General features: G+C 36.9%; 1 protein-coding gene and 1 pseudogene across 1 annotated transcript; one reads left to right on the top strand and one right to left on the bottom strand.

The window, feature by feature from the left end:
• Positions 1–4,515: 4,515 nt before the first annotated feature.
• LOC116867455 (olfactory receptor 11H6-like) lies at positions 4,516–14,896 on the bottom strand. Its single transcript, XM_032857085.1, is given in 2 exon segments — positions 4,516–5,495; positions 14,803–14,896. Coding segments are annotated over 2 exon segments (1,074 nt in total).
• Positions 14,895–23,066, top strand: part of LOC116867454 — a 26,828-nt pseudogene continuing 18,656 nt past the window's right edge.

Genomic DNA, 23,066 nt, shown 5'->3' with positions numbered 1-23,066 from the left:
GTGGCCAATGGTTTATCAATCTTATTGATTCTTTCAAAAAACCAGCTTCTAGTTTCATTGATATGTTCTACTCTATCTCTGGTTTCTACCTCATTGATCTCAGCTCTAATCTTGATGATTTCCCTTCTTATGTGTGGAATTGGTTTGATTTGTTGTTGATTCTCCAGTTCTTTAAGGTGTAGAGACAGATGCTGTGTTCTGGATTTTTCCATTTTTTTGAGGGAGGCTTGGATGGCTATATATTTCCCCCTTAGGACCACCTTTGCTGTATCCCATAGGTTTTGGACCGAAGTGTCTTCATTCTCATTGGTTTCCATGAATTGTTTCAGTTCTTCTTTGATCTCCTGGTTGATCCAAGCATTCTTAAGCCAGGTGGTCTTTAGCTTCCAGGTGTTTGAGTTCCTTCTGAACTTCTCCTTGTGATTGAGCTCCAGTTTCAAAGCACTGTGATCTGAAAATATGCAGGGAATAATCTCAGTCTTTTGGTATCGGTTGAGTCCTGATTTGTGACCCAGTATGTGGTCTATTCTGGAGAAGGTTCCATGTGTACTTGAGAAGAATGAGTATTCTGTTGTTTTAGGGTGGAATGTTCTGTATATATCTATGAGTTCCATCTGGTCCAATGTGTCATTCAATGGTCTTGTTTCTTTCTTGATTTTCTGCTTCGACGATCTGTCTATTTCTGAGAGAGGTGTGTTAAGATCTCCTACTATTAATGTGTTCATATCAATATGACTCTTTATCTTGATAAATAGTTTTCTTATGTAATTGGCTGCTCCCATATTGGGGGCATAGATATTTACAATTGTTAGATCATCTTGGTGGATAGTCCCTTTAAGAATGATGTAGTGTCCTTCTGTACCTCTGACTACGGTCTTTAGTTTAAAATCGAATTGATCTGATATGAGAATTGCTACCCCAGCCTTCTTTTGAGGCCCATTGTCATGAAAGATGCTTCTCCATTCCTTCACTTTCAGTCTGGGTGTATCTTTAGGTTGGAAATGGGTCTCTTGTAGACAACATATGGATGGGTCCTGTCGTTTTATCCAATCTGCAACCCTGTGCCATTTTATGGGCGCATTTACGCCATTCACATTGAGAGTGATTATTGATAGATATGTTTTTATTGACATCGTGTTACCTTTGAAGTCTTTCTCTCTGTAGATTGTCTCTATATTTCTGATCAATGCTATTCTTAGGATTTTTCCTCTTTTATAGAACGCCCCTTAATATTTCCTGCAGTGTTGGCTTGGTGGTTGCATAGTCTTTTAAAGCTTGCCAGTCTTAGAAACTCTTTATCTCTCCATCCATTTTGAATGTCAGTCTTGCTGCATAAAGTGTTCTTGGCTGCATGTTCTTCTCATTTAGTGCCCTGAATATATCTTGCCAGCCCTTTCTGGCTTACCAGGTCTCTGTGGACAGGTATGACGTTATTCTGATGGGCATTCCTCTGTAAGTAAGGAGCCTCTTTGTCCTAGCAGCTTTCAAGAGATTATACCTACAATTATGATTCCTCAATTTGACTATGAGGTGCCTTGATGTTTTTCTGGAATCTATCATCTTGGGTGGAGACCGTTCGGCCTCTAGTACATGAACACTGGTTCCATTGGCGAGATTGAGAAACTTTTTCATGAAGAACTTGTTCCACTATATCTTCTAGACTTCTTTCTTTCTCCTCCCCTTCAGGGATTCCAATGATTCTGACATTGGAACGTATCATGGCATCATTTATTTCCCTGATTCTGTTTTCATGGTTTCTATGCTGTTTGTTCCAGGCTTCCTCTTGATCCTATTTGTTTGTCCTCCAGATAACTAATTCTATCTTCTGTCTCAGGTTACCCTAGCTTTGAGAGAACTTAGATTAGATTGGAACTCATTGAGATCATTGTGAACCTCAGCCCTGGTAGCTTTTAGCTCTGCCCTAACATTGTAAACATCCTCTCTGGTCGCTTCCACTTGGCCCTAATCAATTCCGTTTGGTCATCCATGGCTTTCTCCAACCTAGCTATTGCCTGGATAATTGTTAGCCTGAATTCTCTTTCTGACATATTGTCTATGTTGATAGCCATTAGCTCTGTTGCAGAAGGTCCATCCTCTGTATTTTTCTTCTGTTGGGCATTCCTCCTCCTAGTCATTTTGGTGAGAGATGACTGAACAGATGTAGCTGGTTGTATCGACCGTGGTGCAGTCTGGGTGCATGCTCGAACACTTCTGAGCAATCAGGATTCCCCACCCAAATGAGAGAAAAAAGAAAGGAAAAAGAAAAAAAGAGAGAGAGAGAGAGAGACAGGAAAGAAAGGGAAGATGAAAGAGAAGGTTCAGCCCAAATGGGCCCCAAGGTAAAATTTATGAGGTATACAAACAAAAACAGACAAACAAAAAGACTGATAAAAGTGTATAACAAGAGGAAAAAATTATATATATGTAAATAAAGGAAGAACCTTGTCAAAAAGAACCCCAAGTGTAAGATTTATATACTATCAGGACAAACACAAAAACACAGAAACACTGGTGGAAGAAAAAGATGGGAGAGTGGTTATAAATTCTCAGTGTGGGCAAGGAAGGTTGTTCTGATTCTTCCTGGATGTATCTTGATATCTTTGTTAAAGGACTCAACTTTCCTAGGCTAAATGGGGATTAAAAATTGGTTTACCTATAGGGGTAGTATTGATTGGGGGAAGGGGATTGCTTTGAAGTTTAACTCTATATGAATATTAGAAAATAAAAATAAAAAAGGAATAAACTAAACTAAAATTAAAAAAAAAATTAAAAAAATAGAAATGCAAAAGAAAAACACAGGTGTATGTATCAAAAAGTTCAAGTTAGAAGGTTATTATGGAATTTCATGTACTGGACAGCTCGCTGTGATGGTAAATAGGTTAAAAAATTATCTATATAAAAAAAAAATGAGCCAGAATAGTGGGAACAAATTAAAAATAAAAGTTGTCCTATGAAGTAGTGGTGGTGGTTTTCTTGTAGTCTTTTTTTTTCTTTCCTGGTTGGTTTTCTGGGGGAGTGGCTTGCCACGTGGGTTTTCAGTCAATGATGTTCCCTGAGTTAAGTCCTCCAGTCCCCCTCAAGGGGGTGGGCTCTGAGGAAACCGGTTTTTTCAGGTTTTTGTTCTCTGGAGGTTTTTATGTTTGTTCATTTTTTTTTTTTTTCCTCTCGTCTTGACCACTTTTGATGGTTTTTGTAGGTTTTGGGGAAAGCAAACTGCACCCTGACCTCCCTCTCAGAGAGAAGCCTCAGTCTGTTTTTCTGTGGGTGTTGCAGAGCCCATATAAATCCCACCTTGGCTGCTGGCAGAGCGGGTTCCGAGTCCGGGTCCCTGGGGACACAGGATCGTCTGCTTGTACCCAAAACCACAGCAGCAGAGGTGGAGGTCTGGGCAGCTCCAGACTGCCAGAGAGGTTCCAAGCAGTGATCGCACACTGAGATTTTCCCGCTGGCCCGGGCTGGGAGTGCCTGGTCTTTCTGGGTCTAAGAGTGACCGGCTTGCGTGCACCTCTTTCAGGCTCTGAAACAATGGCGCGTGTCAGAGAGTGGTGGCTGTGCCTTTGTACTTCTCTCAGGGGAGGTTGAGGGGCATGCACATCTCAGGCTCTGTAGCAGGGCTCGCGCATTCTGCCATCCGGCGTGGCTCCCATCCCCTCACAGGGGCCAGAACCCACGCAATCTTGGGCGTGCTGGCAGCTCAGGGACCAAGACCTGGTTTTTCGGCCACACTCTCTCTGGCTCCGCGCCAGGGAAGGCTGTCCTAGGACCGGGGACATAAGCCCCTGTCCCTAGCCCCCCTGATTCCCACAATTTCCCCCCTGCAATCTTTTGCTCTTTTGGAGTGCTTTCAACCAGTCTCCAAGTTAATGCTGGTCCCCAGACGCAGGGCACTCTTGCTCATATTAGGGGTATTACTTTCCAACCGGTCATCTCTGGTGGCTCCCTCCCACTTTTGATTATCTTCCAATATTAGTCCGCCTTTCTCACTCTGCTTTACCTGCCCACTGGCATCTTCTGCCCCTGTAGAGATCCAGATGTGTGTAATTCTGATCTCAGGCTGATTTCATGGGTGATCGGAGTTCTTTTGTAGGTAATCAGCTCACTTTAGGGTACAGGTTGAAAAGGCGCCTCCTCCTACTTCCCCGCCATCTTCTCCGTTTTTCGGCATACATAACTTTTGACTCATTTGAGAAAATTTTAGCAATAAAAGTAAAATAAAGGTCAGATTGATTGCATGTATGAATGTGTGTGATATTAGCAGCAAAATTTTAACTAGTATTAAATCTAAGGGTCAGAAAGATTAGTGATTTTTCCTTTATTTTTATTTGAATTTGAAAGATTTTACTATTTTAATTTTCCCTAATAAAAATGAAGAGATGGATACAGTTAAGTTTATAAACACTCTATTACAATGACTGTTCCTCAACCCAAAAATAATTAATTCCATTTATACAACTGAATATCAAGCTTTTAATTATTTATTCACATACATTTTTTTCAGTTGTGAACAAAAGTACTTCAAAGATTTCTTCCATGCCTCTGACTAAATCTCACAGTCCTGAATAATCTTCTCAAAGCTACCTTCATCTCCTTATTTTGGAAACTATAGATCAAGGGGTTGAAAAGAGGAGTTAAAACAGAATAGAACAAACTCAGAATCTTCTGTATCTCAGCTGGATTGCCTGCTATTGGGCTTACATATACAACCATGATAGAGCCATAGAACAGGAACACCACAGCCAGATGGGAGCCACATGTGGAGAAGGCCTTATGCTAACCTTCTACTGAGGGGACCCTCAGCACAGCTCTAATCACCAGGATGTAGGAGCTGGTAATAAAAAGGAAGGTGGAGAAAATGAGGACTGAGTTATAGATGGCACAGATTATCTCAGTAGCAGGAGCTGGCACACAGGACAGCTTTATAAGGATATCTGGGTCACACAGGAAGTGATCAATCTTCTTGGAACAACAAAATGGGAGTTGAGAGATGAGGTTCATAGGCAAGAGGAAGTATAGGAAGCCACACACCCAGCACCCAGCTCCTATTCTGATGCAGCGCTGAACAGTCATGACAGTGGGGTAGTGCAGGGGCCTGCAGATAGCAAGGTACCTGTCAAAGGCCATGGCAGACAAGAAGAAGGTCTCAGTGGTACCCGTGGAGAAGAAGAAGTAGGACTGGAGGAAGCAGCCATAGAAGGAGATGGTGCTGGTTTCAGAGAGTAAGTTGGCCAGCATATTAGGGACAGTGGAGGTGATAAACCAGATCTCCAGGAAAGAAAAATTGGCCAGCAGGATGTACCTTGGAGTTTGCAGTCGATGGTCCCACCTCACAGCACAGATAATGCATAGATTTCCAGTTAGTATCAGGATATAAGTCCCAGAGAAGACTGAAAAGAGGAAAACCTGAATTTCACAGGTATAAGAGAAGCCCAAAAGAATGAATTCACTCACAGAGCTTGAGCAATTATTTATGTTGGAATATTCATTTGTTTGTAATGCTGTAGAAACAACAAATTTCCATAAGATAAACGGCCTTTCAGTATTACTCATTAAGGCAAATATATTGATTATGATTACACCACTCTGCATGTCAATAAAATAATATTATAACTCATGGAGAAATATCTTCATCATTTTTAACTATTCATAGTACTATTCTATATATAACAAATATAAAGTGAACAGATACTTGCCTGTCATCCTGAGCATTACAATCAAAATCTTTGGTATTGACAATAAGCAATTCTATATTCAAAGATCTACAAAGTTTGGTCAAGCAGTTAATGAATACAGACTGAATTAATATAGCAAAGAGATAACTCAGCATTTTTAACATACAAAGATACTAAGATAATAATATTCCATAATCTTTGCTCTATTTGTGAGAGAAATATGTCAAGTGGATTTGAAGACAATACCCAATTTGTTAAGTAATATATGCAAGATAATTAATGTTTTATTAATTAATAAATAATTTTATTGTTAGGTTATGGGCAACAGTATATCTATTTTAGAATAGATTATAAGTCAACATTAAAATGAGAAATTAAAAAGTTAACAGACAGGAAGCAACAAGTGTTGGCATGGATGTGGGGAAAGGGGAACCCTCTTACACTGTTGGTAGAAATGCAAGCTGGTATAGCCACTCTGGAAAACAGTATGGAGATTCCTTATATGTTAAAAATAGAGCTACACTACAACCCAGTAATTTCACTATTATGTATTTACCCCAAAGATACAGATGTTGTGAAAAGAAGGGGTACCTGTACCCCAACTTCATAGCAGCAATGTCCACAATAGACAAACTGGAAGGAGCCAAGTTGTCCTTCAACAGATGAATGGATAAAGAAGATGTGGTCCATATATACCATGGAATATTACTCTGCCATCAGAAAGGATGAATACCCATCATTTACACTGACATAGATGGAATTGGAGGAGATTATGCTAAGTGAAATAATTCATACAGAGAAAGACAATTATCATATGGTTTCACTCATATGTGGAACATAAGGAATACTGCAGAGGACCACAAGGGAAAGGAGGGAAAACTGAATGGGAAGAAATCAGAGAGGGAGACAAACCATGAGAGATTTTGGACTCTGGGAAAGGAACTGAGGGTAACAGAAGGGAGGTGGTTGGGGGGGCATCAAGGAAGGTACATGATGTGATGAGCACTGGGTGTTACATGCAACTGATGAATCATTGAACACTCCATCAAAAACTAATGATGTAGTATATGTTGGCTAATTGAGCATAATAAAAAAAATAAAAGTATTAGACCTGAAAAAAAAAGTTTTTAAATATCAATCGCTCCCTTCAGTAAAAATAGTAAAAATACACTCTTAAAAATATTACATGTAGTGTAATATTACGTGTGTTGACTCAGTGGGTTAAAGCCTCTGCCTTTGGCTTGGGTCATGATCCCAGGGTTCTGGGATTGAGTCCCTCACCAGGCTCTCTGCTCAGCAGGAAGCCTGCTTCCCTTCCTCTCTCTCTGCCTGCTTGTGATCTCTGTCTGTCAAATAAATAAATAAAATCTTTTAAAAAATCACATATATATACTTTTTAAAAATGTTCACTGCATTTCAGTACTTAGGATGCTGCACAGAAAGTCAAAGAGATCACAATCATTGAATTTTTGTCAACAAAAATTTTTGTCAACACTTCCTTTAAGTTGGTTGTCTAACAGTCAGCATTATCATCATCATTAATTTAAATATGAGAGAGTAAGGACAGTATTCAGTGAGGTTCTTCAATACCATATGATTGGTATGGAGGGTAAGTCTTCAACTCTCAGGTGTTTTATGTGGAAAGGACAAAGACTCAAAAGTGATGTCTAGAAAATAGTGGTTCTCATAGTATGTTCAGGGACTCCTGATGGTCTTTGAAGATATTTCAAGGCATTAAGGTCAAAAGTAATTTCCTAATAATGCTAAGATATAATTTGCTTTATTCACTCTTATTTTTTCTTGATTACTGAATGGAGTTTTCTAGACTGCATGATGGGTGATCTCTTACCAAAATGTTTGATCTCACAACAAATGTCTAGTGATTAAAACCAAACAACATCCTACTGTTTTCTCTTAAAGTAAACATTAAAGAAATTTATTAAAAATGTTTAAAAACACAACACTTTCCATTAATTTTTGTTATGCTGACAAAAACAATTATCTTTAAATTGACATTTATGGTAATGTGATTACTTTATTATTGCCACTTTAAAAGGAGTTTAGTATAAACTTTATTTTTTGTTTTAATTTCTAAATGGTAAATATGAATAGCTATAACTCATATGAACAAAACCACTTTGGGGTATTTGATGAGTTTTAATATTTGGAGGGGTCCTGAAATCAACAAGTTTGAAAACCACTTACTTTGCAAAAATTACGTCTATCTATAAATAAAATGAAAAGTTTATATTTCTTGTTTTGGTTTGGTTTGGGTTTGGAATTGCATAGATGCTTGCATGTTAAACTGTAAATAATGCTGTGAGGACACAGCAGATTTCAAGTATACAAATTATTAACTATTGCTACCATGCTGTACATTAGATCTGTAGAACTTACTCATCTTATAACTGAAGCAAAGTAAAAGTACTACAGGAAGTGATGGATAATTAGTTTGGTTAATTAGTTTGACTGTGACCATCATTTTATGATGCATATCAAATCATGTCATTGTACCCTTAATACATACAATTTTTATTTGTCAATTATACCTCAATAAAGTTGGAAAAAAATGAACTATAAAATAGGACAGTTTGGAAATTAAGAGCAAATAGAGAAGAAAAATAAATTAATACATAGTACTAAAGTCTTAATCATGAATTCACATATATTCATACTCTTTAAAGGAATTATATACTTTTTAAAATATTTTATTTATTTATTTGACAGACAGAAATCACAAGTAGGCAGAGAGGCAGGCAGAGAGAGAGGGGGAAGCAGGCTCCCTGCTGAGCAGAGAGCCTGATGTGGGGCTCGATCCCAGGACCCTGGGATCATGACCTGAGCTGAAGGCAGAGGCTTTAACCCACTGAGCCACCCAGGTGCCCCAGGAATTATATAATTTTAAAGGTTTTCTTAAAAACAAACTTTGAAATTTGAAAAGTAACTCATACTTAGGAAGAATTTTTCTAAAACAGCAATTTCATCTAAATTCCAAAGTAATCACAGATAAGAACCCAGACTGATGCCCTGGATTTAGTATGTAATACAGTGTTACAAAATTGCAGCCCATGTAAACCCTCAATAATCTCCTATTACTTCTGCCATCAACTTCAGGTTTTCCCTCTTCATGTTTTTCTTCATTTATTCTACTATCTCTTTATGTGTGTGGAAATGTCTCTAAACATCTTAGTGTCTACCTATTTCTCATTGTTTAGTTTGGCTTTTTTCTATTACAAGTACATGCATGCGTGTGTGTATGTATGAATACTTTGCAATTCTTTCCATGTCTATAATTTATTCACATGTGATACATCTTCTTCAGATTTCATAAAACAACTGCCTGGAGTCTAGCCTTCTAGCCAATCAAGTTCTTTCTCTTGCCTCCTCCCCCAACTTTGTATTTACCTTCTCTTTTTGTAATCCCTTTCTCCAGTGTAACTGAATATGTATGAAAGTTAAATATATTTCATTTTATATGTGGACACACATATATTCACATACGTATTACATATATTTATGAAACGAGAGAGGATGGGTTTTTACAAACATTTTCAAGTTGAAAAACTGATGTGTAAAATACTATCTTTCTTCAAAAGGAAATTTTTTAAGATTTTATTTATTTGTCAGAGAGAGAGAGTGCACAGGCAGGCAGAGTGGCAGGCAGAGAGACAGAGGCTCCCCACTGAGCAGGGAGCCTGATGCGGGGCTGGATCCCAGAACCCTGGGATCATGACCTGAGCCCAGGGCAGCTGTTTAACTCACTGAATCACCTAGATGTCCCTCAAAGGGAAATAAATTTTAAAGATATTCATAAAAATCCTCATCTTTAACATATAAAAAAATTCTGCAGTTTGAAATAAGGACAGGAATGTGAGTACCAAAACTTAAAAATAAAGAATAGAAAAAATACAGATATCTTGAAAGTAGAATGTTTTTCTACCAATTAGAAAACATCATTAAACAAGGCATAGAAAAGGCAAATTACTTACTAGACATTAAAGTCAAATATCTATCATTCATAAAGCTGTCAAAGTTCACTGTGCTCAAAGAGGCTGATCCTCAAATTCTGCAAAACATGAATAAAATTTCCTTCTTTCTTATCCTCTAAAAATAACAGAAATTAACAGGGCAATAGGCAATATATCACTTGAGTTTCATTGAAGGAAACAGTCACTTACTGGAAACATATTCACTTACTGGAATTTTCTCTACCTACAGACCCCAACTCCTACACAGAGCAATACAAATGGGAAACTAGCAAACTACTTTAAGAGTTCTAATACATTTTTGAAGTAACATTTGCTTATAAGCTCTAAAAAAATGCCTGGCTTTAATTCTGAAGAAAAAATATTTTCATAATTCATATATTAAGTGGTGGCATATAAAACTAGGAGTGGGTGGAAGGGGGACATAGAGGGGCTTGGAGTCATGTGAGCTTTACCTTACCTGTAGATACAAGATGGGTATCATAGAAATCTGTATGGTTGAACACCATCTTCTATATCACAGTGAAAACTCTAGTCTCAGATCTCAGAAAAAGAACAAATATAATAGTGTTTCATGCACTACTGTGGGGATTCATAGAACTGCAGACCCTTTTAGGAGAAGAACATTACAAAACCAGTCACAGGCCTCTTCAGGCTTGCCCTCTTATACTTCTCTTGCTTACATAAACTGACAAAGCAACAGGAAACTTGACAGTTGAAAAGAGAATCATAGTCTCATGATCTACACAGAACAAAATGAACAACTGAAATAGGAAACCCTTTTACTTTCTGTGAGGATCATCTTTGGGGAGTGGCTCTCTAGAGAGGGAATTTATAAAACAATGGCTCCATTTCCTCATTCAGCATGCTGGAATTTGTTTCAAATTCAAACATGTTTCCTACTTTAATTCACAGATTTTTAAATTTGGAATAACAAGAGAAATACAAACACATAAAATGATTTGGGCAGGTATAAGTTTGCTGTTTAACTGTGATAGAAGTAACCTTCTCTCTGAGGATAAAGAAAAAGTTGTGATTCTGGCAATGAGACCTCTTTCCAATCTTAGAGAAAAAACTATGGAATATAGGTTAACACAGAGATTAGGAGCCCACTGTGCACTTAAGCACATTAAAGACTCTCTTCTTTTGTTTTAGACTATTTATCATCTTAACTTCCATTTGTTTGTCCCACCCCAAGCTCACCACAATCACAAACTCTGAGATGCATTCTTTAACAATGAGTAAATTTCTTTAAATAAGAAAGACACTTATGGAAATTTCCCTTGTAGTTAAGTACTTTGCTAATGCCTTTTAATGGCTCCATAGTATAGCATCAACATTTTATGAATAAACAAAATTTACATAATGATCCCCAAGTTTTTGAGACCTTTGGTATAATAATTGGAGCTATGAAGATTTTAAATCTAATATTAACACATATCTTGAGTAGAGTATTTCCAAATAATAGAATATGATCAAATAGAGGTTAGTCCTTTAAGAGATATTCAATATTACATCATTTACATCATATGTGAATATAATATATAAACATAACTTTTTAAAATCATTGACTGATAGAAAAATATAGGAACATCTTACCAATGGTAGAAAAAGTAATAGATAAAATTGAACACCCATTTTTGATAGACTTCATAATAAACCAGAGATAGAAGAAAATTTCTCTACTTGGTAAAGAATCTCTGTACCAGAAATAAATGGCTAAAACATTCTATAATAATAAAATGGAAAGCAATCCAATTAAAATCAAGTACAAACAAGAATGGCCACAATAGTAAAGAGAGTTACTGTTTCAAGTGATTCACTGTCCTTCCTGTAAAAGGATTATATATCCATGTCTCACAAATGTTACGCTAGCCAATGTAACTTGGTTTGTCCAATGTCGTGTATGACAAATTTAAATATATCTTTTTTTTAAAGATTTTATTTATTTATTTTTTGTCAGAGCAAGCATGAGTGCATAAGCAGGGGGAGGGAGCAGCAGGCAGAGGGAAAGGCAGGCTCCCTGCTGAGCAAAGAGCCTCATGTGGGACTTGATCTCAGGATCCTGGGATCATGACCTGAGCTGAAGGAAGATGCTTAACCAACTAAATCACCCAGGTGTCCCATAAATGTGCCATTTCTAAAGAAAACCTATAACAACCATTATGCAAATACGCCATAGCTCCTTTCCCTATGTAATGAAAAAGGTAATTTTCTTTTGTCATGGATCCAAGAATGAAAGAGAAATATAGAACCAATCATGGACCAACAAGTAATATGATTAAGAAAGAAAATGGAGGTTGCTATTAGTCACTGACCTTTACAGGTAATTTTTATGATAACATAAATTGGGAAAAGCAATTGATATCACCATCATGACTATTCCTATCCACACCAATGAGACAAAAATAATTTATGGTATGATTATTAGAAGAGAGAAATTTTCATTACTGGCTGAAGAAATGATGTTTATGATGAACAAGAGAACCAACTATGTTAAATATAAGATGATTCAATAAATTGACTACTGAAAAAATAAGGAGAAAACACAGTCTTCCTTTTATGGATGCAATAATGTGTAAACTAATGTGGGGAAATTATTTCATTTTCAGTAGCAACACGAAATCAAAATAACCTAGAAAAACCTTTGCAAGATAACTGTGAGCATTATCAATAACAAATCCTTACATTGGTATATAAAAGAAAACCTGATTAATAGGAAAGGCATACCATGTTGCTCAACTGATCAACTAGTTAGTGTCAAGGATAAATAATTAACATTAAGTCAATATACAAATCCAATGCAATTTAGACAAATCTCAATCAGACTGTGTGAAAAGGATTGTTATAGGTGTTTGAAACTTGACAAAGATTTAAAAATCTTGATTGTTTATTTCTCAAGATGTGACATGTATTTTGGAAAAGTAGAATAATGAGGTAAAATTAGGCCTACCATATAAGTTATATTTAAACGAAATTACTTAAAACTGTGGTAGGAACTATTGTAATTAATTGACCAAATAGAGAGTCCATAAAACGAAATAATACTTAACTTCACAGAGTTCAGATTCTGGTAAGTGTTATTTTCAATTCAAATATGGAGAAAAGATAAAATATTAAATACAAAGTGTTAAAAATTAAATTCTGACTCCACATTTTACCATACACAGATAATAACCTAGATCAAAACATGTGATAAACTTCAAAAGGTTGACCAAAACACAAAAAAATCCATACTTTTATATCTTAGTATAAGAAAGACTTTGTAAAAGAGATTCAAAACCCAGCTTTATAATAGAACAAATGAACATTCATTGACTTCATAAAAGTTAAATGTTTGAAAGTAAAACAGTGCCACTAACAGTATTAAGTAACAAAGATAGAATTTTTGATGGGTATACCATGAGATAGAAGCCACTAATTTGCACTGACACCATAAGTTACAAAAATTTTTATGAAGTATATAAAAATTTACATGAATTAGGTATCCTTCAAGGGAAGTCTATAATATTTGACAAAAGGGATATTTATAATATAAGATCCAAATTGACTCCAGCATATCATTTGAGGGCATTTTCTACAACAAGCCAGAAGAAAAGGAATCCAAGGAAACAGTGAATGTCTCTGGGCAAGAAGTTGCCCTAGAGTTTGAAGCTGGCAAAGTAGCAGATATTTGGGAGAAATGGTCCTGAAGAGAAGGAACCTAAAGAAAAGGAGTTCAAAAATCTATGGATTATTTTTCATTTCATTTCTTTCATTTCAGTGACCAGAAAGACCAATTTTAAAAGTGAGGCTCCAGTTCAAGAACCAAGGAATACATACCAGAAATAAAAACAAAATTAAACAGAAGAACCCAAACAAACACAAAAAAACATGTCTGTAAGAAGTATGAAATATATACAGCACTTATATTGCCATCATGTGATATAAATACACGACATAGTAAAAAGTCCTAATATATGTGTAATTAAAGTCTTTATATAAATGAAAAAAACTACCAAATAAAAACAATATTTAAAGAAATAGTAGCTGAGATATTCCCAAATGTAATAAAATACTTAACTTACACATTTAAGAGAGCCAGTGAATCACAAGTATTATATAAACAAGTCAAATTTCATTTAGCTAATGCTAAAAACCAAGGACAAAGAAAAAAATAAGAAAACCAAAGATGGGGGAAGTCATATTACTTTCAAAGGAGAAGTAGTAACACTGATGGCAACTATTGAACAGGAACAATTGAATTGAGAAGTAGATAAAATATTTAAAAAGTGGTGAAAAAAAGAAATTAACCAACCTAAATGATGTGAAGGCAAAAAATAAATTTTTTTCAGAAAAAAAAAGATGAAAGAACTTATTGCCATAAGACTTATCACACTACAAATAACAGTAATCCTTTAGGCTGGATAAAATGACCCCAAAAGGAAACACAACACTCAGGAAGAATTGAAGGGAAGTAGAAAATATAAATATTGGGTAAAAGTTGACTGCTCAATACCACAATAAAAGAATTTTATGATTTATAATAAATGTAAAAGCAAACAAGACAATGAAAACATGTGTGACTAAATGAAATAAAAATTTTTCCACTGATTTGTAAGTTTTAAGTAATATTTTTGTGAATTACATACAATGTATTAGCAAGAGAAGTTATAAATAAAAATCCAAAACAGCAGGAGACTAGATGGTGGGGAACTAGGAGGAGGCACCGTTTTAACCTGTACCCTAAAGTGAGCTGATTGCCTACCACAGAATTCTGATCACCCATGAAATCAGCCTGAGATTAGAATTATACATGTCTGGATCTCTACGGGGGCAGAAGATGCCAGTGGGCAGGTAAAGTGGAGTGGGAACATCGGACTGATATTGGAAGATAAACAAACAAAAGGGGGAGGGAGACACCAGAGGTGACCTATTGGAAAGTAATACCCAAATATGAGAGTGCCATGTGACTGGGGACCAGCATTAACTTGGAGTCTGGTTGAAAGCACTCAAAAAGAGCAAAGGATCGTGGGGAGAAATTGTGGGAATCGGGGCCGTTAGGGACAGGGGCTTAAGTCCCCAGACCGAGGACAGCCACCCCTGGCACTGAGTCAGAGAGTGTGCGGTGAAGAAACCAGGTATTCGTCCCTGAGCCACCAGCGTGCCTGAAAGCGCCTGGGTGGTGGCTCCCGTGAAAGGCTGGGAGCCTTGCCCACTGGCAGAATCACAGCCGTTTTGCACTCTCCATGTGCGCGCCATGCCGCACTATCAGAGACTGAGTCACGCCCCACACCTCCCCCTGAGAGAGGTGCATGCAGGTGTCAGCTCAGCGCTCTTGGACCAAGAAAGTCTGAGCACACCCAGCCCAGGCCAGTGGGAAAATCTCAGTGTGCTATCGATGCTTGGGACCTCTCTGGTGGTCTGAAGCTGCCCAAACAGCCTCCTTTGTCATGGTTTTGGGTACAAGCAGGAGTTCCTGCATCCCCAGGGACTGCAACTGGGAACCTGCTTTACCTGTGGCCAAGGGGGAATTTATGTGCTCTGGAGCACCCAGAGGGGAACAGACCTGAGGCTTCTCTCTGAGAGGGAGGTCTGGGTGCAGTTTGCTTTCCTCTAAACCTCCAAAAACCATCAAAAGCTGTCAAGGCGAGAGAAAACAAATGAACAAACAAAAAACCTCCAGAGAACAAAAGCCTGAAAAAACGGTTTCCTCAGAGCCCACCACCTTGAGGGGGGCAGGAGGACATAACTCAGGAAACACTGCCTGAAAACACACGCGGCAGGCCCCTCCCCCAGAAAGCCACGTGGGGGGGGCGGTGGGAGACACACACAAAAAACGACAAGAGAACAACCACAACTACTTCATAGATACAACTTTTATTTTCAATTTGTTCCCACTATTCTGGTTCATTTCTTTTTATAGATAATTTTTTTAACCTAGTTACCATCAAAGTGAGATGTCCAGTACATCAAATTCCATAATAACCTTTTAACCTGAACTTTTGATACATATACCCATGTTTTTCTTTTGCTTTTCTATTTTTAATTTTTTTAAATTTTATTTTAGTTTATTCTTTTTTTTTTTTAATATTCATATAGAGTTAAACTTCAAGGTAATCCCCTTTCCCCAATCAATGTTACCCCTATAGGTAAACCAATATTTAATCCCACTTTATCTTAGGAAAATTGAGTCCTTTAACAAAGATATCAAGATATACCCAGGAAGAATCAAAATAACCTTCCTCACCCACACTGAGAATTTATAATCACTCTCCCATCTTTTTCTTCTGCCAGTGTTTCTGTGTATTTGTGTTTGTCCTGGTAGTATATAAATCTTATACTTGGGGTTCTTTTTGACGAGGTCCTTTTTTTGTTTCACTTTTATATATATATGTATTTTTTTTTCTCTTGCCATTTACTTTTATCAGTCTTTTTGTTTGTCTGCTTTTGTTTGTATAGTTCATAAATCTTACCTTGGGGCCCATTTTGGCTGGGCCTTCTCTTTTATTTTATCTTTTTTCCCCTCTCTCTCTCTCTTTTTTCTTTCATCTGGGTGGGGACAATTGATTGCTCAGAAGCATTCCAGGGTGCACCTTGACTGCACCACGGTCAATACATTCAGCTACATGCGTTCAGCCATCTCTCACCAAAATGACCAGGAGGAAGAATGCTCAAAAGAAGAATAATTCAGAGGCTGTGCCTTCTGTAACTAATGGCTAATCATGGCTATTGACATAGACAATATGTTGGAAAGGGAATTCAGGCTAACAATTATCCAGGCAATAGTTAGGTTGGAGAAAGCCATGGATGACAAAATGGAATTATTTAGGGCAGAACTGAAAGCCACCAGAGATGATGTTCACAATGTTCTCAGTTAGTTCCAATCAAATCTAAATTCTCTAAAAGCTAGGGTAACTGAGGCAGAAGATAGAATTAGTGATCTGGAGGACAAACAGATAGAGAGAAAGGGCCAGGAGGAAGGCTGGAACAAACAGCTTAGAAGGCACGAAAACAGAATTAGGGAAATAAATGATGCCATGAAACATTCCAATGTCAGAATTATTGGAATCCCTGAAAGGGAGGAGAAAGAAAGAAGTCTAGAAGATATAGTGGAACAAATTCTCCATGAAAATATTCCCAATCTCGTGAATGGAACCAGCATTCATGAACTAGAGGCAGAACGGTCTCCCCCCAAGATTATAGAATCTCGAAAGTCCTCGAGACACCTGATAGTAAGAATGAGGAATCATAATTGTAGACAGGCTCTCTTGAAAGCAGCCAGGACAAAGAAGCTCCTTACATACAGAGGAAATCCCATCAAAATAATGTCAGACCTGTTCACAGAAACCTGGAAAGCCAGAAAGGGCTGGCAAGATATATTCAGGGCACTAAATGAGAAGAACATGCAGCCAAGAATATTTTATCCAGCAAGACTGACATTCAAAATAGATGGAGAGATAAAGAGTTTCCAAGACCGGCAAGGCTTAAAAGAGTATTCGACCACCAAGCTGACACTGCAGGAAACATTCAGGGGGGGGGGTTCTATAAAAGAGGAAAAATCCTAAGACTATCATTGAACAGAAATATGGAGACAATCTACAGAAAGAAAGACTTCAAAGGTAACACAATGTCAATAAAAATGTATCTATCAATAATCACTCTCAATGTGAATGGCCTAAATGCGCCCATAAAATGACACAGGGTTGCAGGTTGGATAAAATGACAGGACCCATCCATATGTTGTCTACAAGAGACCCATTTCCAACCTAAGGATACACCCAGACTGAAAGTGAAGGGATGGAGAAGCATCTTTCATGCCAATGGACCTCAAAAAAAAGGCCGGATTAGCGATTATCATATCAGATAAATTAGATTTTAAACTAAAGACTGTACTCAGAGATAAGGAAGGACACTACATAATTCTTAAAGGGACTATCTACCAAGATGATCTAACAATTGTAAATATCTATGTCCCCAAAATGGTAGCAGCCAATTACATAAGAAAACTATTAATCAAGATAAAGAGTCATATTGATATGAATACATTAATAGGAGGAGATCTTAACATTCCCCTCTCAGTAAAAGATCATCCAAGCAGAAAATCAATAAAGAAACAAGAACATTGAATGACACATTGGACCAGATGGGCCTCATAAATAAATACAGAACATTCCACCCTAAAACAACAGAATACTCATTCTTCTCAAGTGCACATGGAACCTTCTCAAGAATAGACCACATACTGGGTCACAAATCAGGGCTCAAGCAATACCAAAAGACAGATTATTCCCTGCATATTCTCAGATCACAATGTTTTGAAACTAGAGCTCAATCACAAGGAAAATTTTGGAAGGAACTCAAACACCTGGAAGCTAAAGACCACCTTGCTTAGGAATGCTTGGATCAACCAGGAAATCAAAGAAGAACTTAAACAATTCATGGAAACCAATGAGAATGAAGACACTTTGGCCCAAAACCTACGGGATACATAAAAGGTGGTCCTAAGGAGGAAATACATAGCCATCCAAGCCTCCTTCAAAAAAATTGAAAAATCCAGAACACACCAGCTGTCTCTACATTTTAAAGAAGTGGAGAGTCAACAACAAATTAAGCCAACCCCACACACAAGAAGGGAAATAATTAACATTAGAGCAGAGATCAATGAAATAGAAACTAGAGATATAGTAGAACGTATCAATGAAACTAGAAGTTGGTTTTTTGAAAGAATCAGTAAGATTGATAAACCATTGGCCACACTAAACCAAAAGAAAAGAGAGAAAGCTCAAATTAATAAAATTATGAATGAAAAGGGAGAGATCACAACGAACACCAAGGAAGTAGAAACAATCATCAGAAGTTATTATCAACAGTTATATGCTAATAAGTTAAGCACCCTAGATGAAATGGATGCATTTCTGGAAAACTATAAACTCACAAAATTGAACCAGGAAGAAATTGACAACCTTAATAGACTACTTTCTAGTAATGAGATTGAAGCAGTGATCAAAAACCTCCCAAAACACAAGAGCCCTGATGAATTCCCTGCTGAATTCTACCAAACCTTCAAAGAAGAAATAACACCTATTCCCCTGTAGCTGTTTCAAAAATTGAAAAAAAAGGAAAACTTCCAGACTCTTTTTATGAAGCCAGCATTACCCTGATCCCCAAACCAGGCATAGACCCCATCACAAAGGAGAATTTCAGACCAATATCACTGATGAATATGGATGCTAAGATTCTCAACAAGATCCTACCAAGAGGATCCAAGAGCACATTAAAAAGATTATCCACCATGACCAGGTGGGATTCATTCCTGGGCTACAAGGATGGTTCAACATTCGCAAATCAATCAATGTGATAGAACAAATCAATAACAGAAGAGAGAAGAACCACATGGTCCTCTCAATGGATGCAGAAAAAGCATTTGACAAAATCCAGCATCCGTTCCTGATTAAAATGCTTCAAAGTATAGGGAAAGAGGGAACATTCCTGAACTTCATAAAATCTATCAATGAAAATCCCACAGCAAATATCATCCTCAATGGGAAAAAGCTCACAGCCTTCCCGTTGAGATCAGGAACATGACAAGGATGCCCACTCTCACCACTCTTGTTCAACATAGTATTAGAAGTCCTAGCAACAGCAATCAGACAACAAAGAGAAATAAAATGTATCCAAACTGGCAATGAAGAAGTCAAACACTCACTCTTCACAGATGACATGATACTTTATATGGAAAACCCCAAACACTGCACGCCCAAACTACTAGAACTCATAGAGCAATTCAGTAATGTGGCAGGATACAAAGTCAATGTACTGAAATCAGTGGCTTTCTTATACACTAACAATGAAAATACAGAAAGGGAAATTAGAGAATCGATTCCATTTACTATAGCACCAAGACTCATAAGATACCTGGGAATAGACCTAATCAAAGAGGTAAAGGATCGTACTTGGAAAACTACAGAACATTCATGAAAGAAATTGAAGAAGACACAAAAATATGGAAGACCATTCCATGTTCTTGGATCAGAAGAATAAACATTGTTAAAATGTCTATACTGCCCAGAGCAATCTATACTTTTAATTCCATTCCTATCAAAATTCCACCGGTATTTTTCAAAGAACTGAGTAAATAATCCTAAAATTTGTATGGAATCAGAAGAGACCCTGAATTGCTAAGGAAATGTTGAAAAACAAAAATAAAACTAGGGGCATCACGTTACCTGGTTTCAAGCTTTACTATAAACCTGTGATCACCAAGACAGCATGGTACTGGCATAAAAACAGACACATAGACCAGTGGAACAGAGTAGAGAGTCCAGATATGGACCCTCAACTCTATGGTCAAATAACCTTAGACAAAGCAAGAAAAAATATATAGTGGAAAAAAGACAGTCTCTTCAATAAATGGTGCTGGGAAAATTGGACAGCTATATGTAGAAGAATGAAACTCAACCATTCTCTTACACCGAAAACAAAGATAAACTGGAAATGGATAAAAGACCTCAACGTGAGACAGGAATCCATCAGAATCCTAGAGGAGAACATAGGCAGTAACCTCTTAGATATCAGCCACAGCAACTTCTTTCAAGATATGTCTCCAAAAGCAAAGGAAACAAAAGTGAAGATGAACTTTTGGGACTTCATCAAGATCAAAAGCTTCTGCACAGCAAAGGAAACAGTCAAGAAAACAAAGAGGAAACCCACAGAATGGGAGAAGATATTTGCAAATGACAGTACAGACAAAAGGTTGATATTCAGGATATATAAAAAATGTCTCAAACTCAACACACAGACAAAAGTTTGATATCCAGGATCTATAAAGAACTTCTCAAACTCAACACATGCAAAACAGATAATTATTTCAAAAAATGAGCAGAAGACATGAACAGACACTTCTCCAATGAAGACATACAAATGGCTATCAGACACATGTTCATCATCACTAGCCATCAGGGAGATTCAAATTAAAACCACATTGAGATACTACCTTACACCAGTTAGAATGGCCAAAATTAGCAAGTCAGGAAACAACATGTGTTGGAGGGGATGTGCAGAAAGGGGCACCCTCTTACACTGTTGTTAGGAATGCAAGTTGGTGCAGCCACTTTGGAGAACAGTGTGGAGATTCCTCAAGAAATTAAAAATAGAGTTTCCCTATGACCCTGCAATTGCACTACTGGGTATTTACCCCAAAGATACAGATGTAGTGAAAAGAAGGGCCATCTCTACCCCAATTTTATAGCAGCAATGGTCACAGTCGCCAAACTGTGGAAAGAACCAAGATGCCCTTCAACGGATGAATGGATAAGGAAGATGTGGTCCATATACACTATGGAGTATTATGCCTCCATCAGAAAGGATGAATACGCAACTTTTGTAACAACATAGACGGGACTGGAGGAGATTATCCTGAGCGAAATAAGTCAAGCAGAGAGAGTCAAGTATCATATGGTTTCACTTATTTGTGGAGCATAACAAATAACATGGAGGACATGGGGAGATGGAGAGGCAATGGGAGTTGAGGGAAATTGGAAGGGCAGGTGAACCATGTAGACTATGGACTCTGAAAAACAATCTGAGGGTTTTGAAGGGGCGGAGGGTGGGAGGTTGGGGGAGCCAGGTGGAGGGTATTAAGGAGGGCATGTATTGCATGGAGCACTGGGTGTGGGGCAAAAACAATGAATTCTGTTACGCTGAAAAGAAATAAAATAAAATAAAATAAAAAAGAACAAATGGCCAATGTAAGCAGAGGGATGGAAACCCAAAGTCAGAACAAAAAAGAAATGCTAGAGATCAAAACCATGGTAAAAGACATGATCGGTGACTTTCATGGGCTCATTAGTGGATAGGACATGGATGAGAAAAGAATCTCTTAACTAGATGATATATGAATAGGATCTTTGACAACTAAAGAAAAAAGGAAACAAAAAAAAAAATGGAGGGCATGTATTGCATGGAGCACTAGGTGTGGTGCATAAACAATGAATTCTATTACACTGAAAATAAAAAAAAATAAATATTTAAAAAATCCAACATAGAGAATATTAAATTTATGAAGTCACTGGTTAATGCAAAACTAGAGAAATAGGAGAAATAAGGAAATAAAGAGCAGATGGAAATATAAAAAACAAACTGGTAAACTGAATTATATTGATAATTACATAAAAATAGGCATTTTTCACATTCCATTTTTTAAAAAGATTATTACCACAGGCTGTTTAAGAAACACACTTTATGCATCAAGACACAGAAAGGTTGAAATAAAAGGATGGAAAAAAATTAAATACAACACTTAAGAAAAAAAATAGATCTTTCTTATGATACAAAGACCCATTAATCATCAAGAAATAACAGTTCCAAATTTGCATGTAGCTAATAACATAATTTCAAAGTATGTAAACAAAAGTTATAGCAGGATAGAAAGTTTTTAATTACTTCAGATTTTAACACACCTCTCTTGGTAACTAGGAAAACAGATAAAAATATCAGTAAGATTTTAGATGTATTAGCATGAGTAACTAACTTAAACTGACATATGTAAAAAAGTAAAATCATAGTTGGGCAATAACCCCAAAATGCACAATCTTTTGCAAGGGCACATAGAACACTTACCAAAATAACCACTTTTCTGGTCCAAAATGCAAGTCTTAACAATGGTTAAAAGCATAGATTTTATGTTCTCAGACAACTGTAGAATTAAGTAGGAAATCTGTAACATAAAGTTAACAATACTGAAAAAGAAAAAAAAAAAAAAAGGAAAACCCCAGATATTAAGAATAATGGAAAATTTTAAAGGGCATCACTACAAATCCTACACACACTAAATGGTTAATAAGAGAATATTATGAAGCACTTCAGTAAAAATTTATTTTTTGAAAGAGAGAGCCAGAAGATTGGGGGCGGGGGTTGGGAAACTCTGACTGACTGAGCCACCCAGGCACCCCTTGAGTAAATTTTAACTTTTAGACAATGAATGAAAAAACTGATGCAGAGTACACCAAAACTACAACCATTAAATATAGAAAATTTTAACAATGTCAAGCATATTAATGCTATTGAATCTTTAACTTAAAACTATCTCCAAAAACTCCAGGCCTAAAAAGTTTCACTGATGAACACTTTCAAATATTCATGGAAAATATTTACATGATTATTCCTCCCAGCACCAGGAGACTACATATTCTTCTTAAGCACACACAGAATATTTTCCAGAGCATAAGTTAAGTCACAAAACAAGCCTTAAAATAGATAAGAAGATTGAAATAATAGTATTTTCTCCAGTCATAATGACATGAAACCAGAAATGAGTAACAGGAAAGAAAACTAGAAAATTCACAAATGTGTGGAAATTAAACAACACACTCCTGAACAACCAATGGGTAAAAGAAAAAATTGAAAGGGAAATAAAAAAATAATTGAAACA

Source organism: Lontra canadensis, unplaced genomic scaffold, assembly GCF_010015895.1.
Source record: "Lontra canadensis isolate GAN:19392208 unplaced genomic scaffold, GSC_riverotter_1.0 scaffold12, whole genome shotgun sequence".
Classification (NCBI taxonomy): domain Eukaryota; kingdom Metazoa; phylum Chordata; class Mammalia; order Carnivora; family Mustelidae; genus Lontra; species Lontra canadensis.
This window is presented reverse-complemented; position numbering and strand designations above follow the sequence as displayed.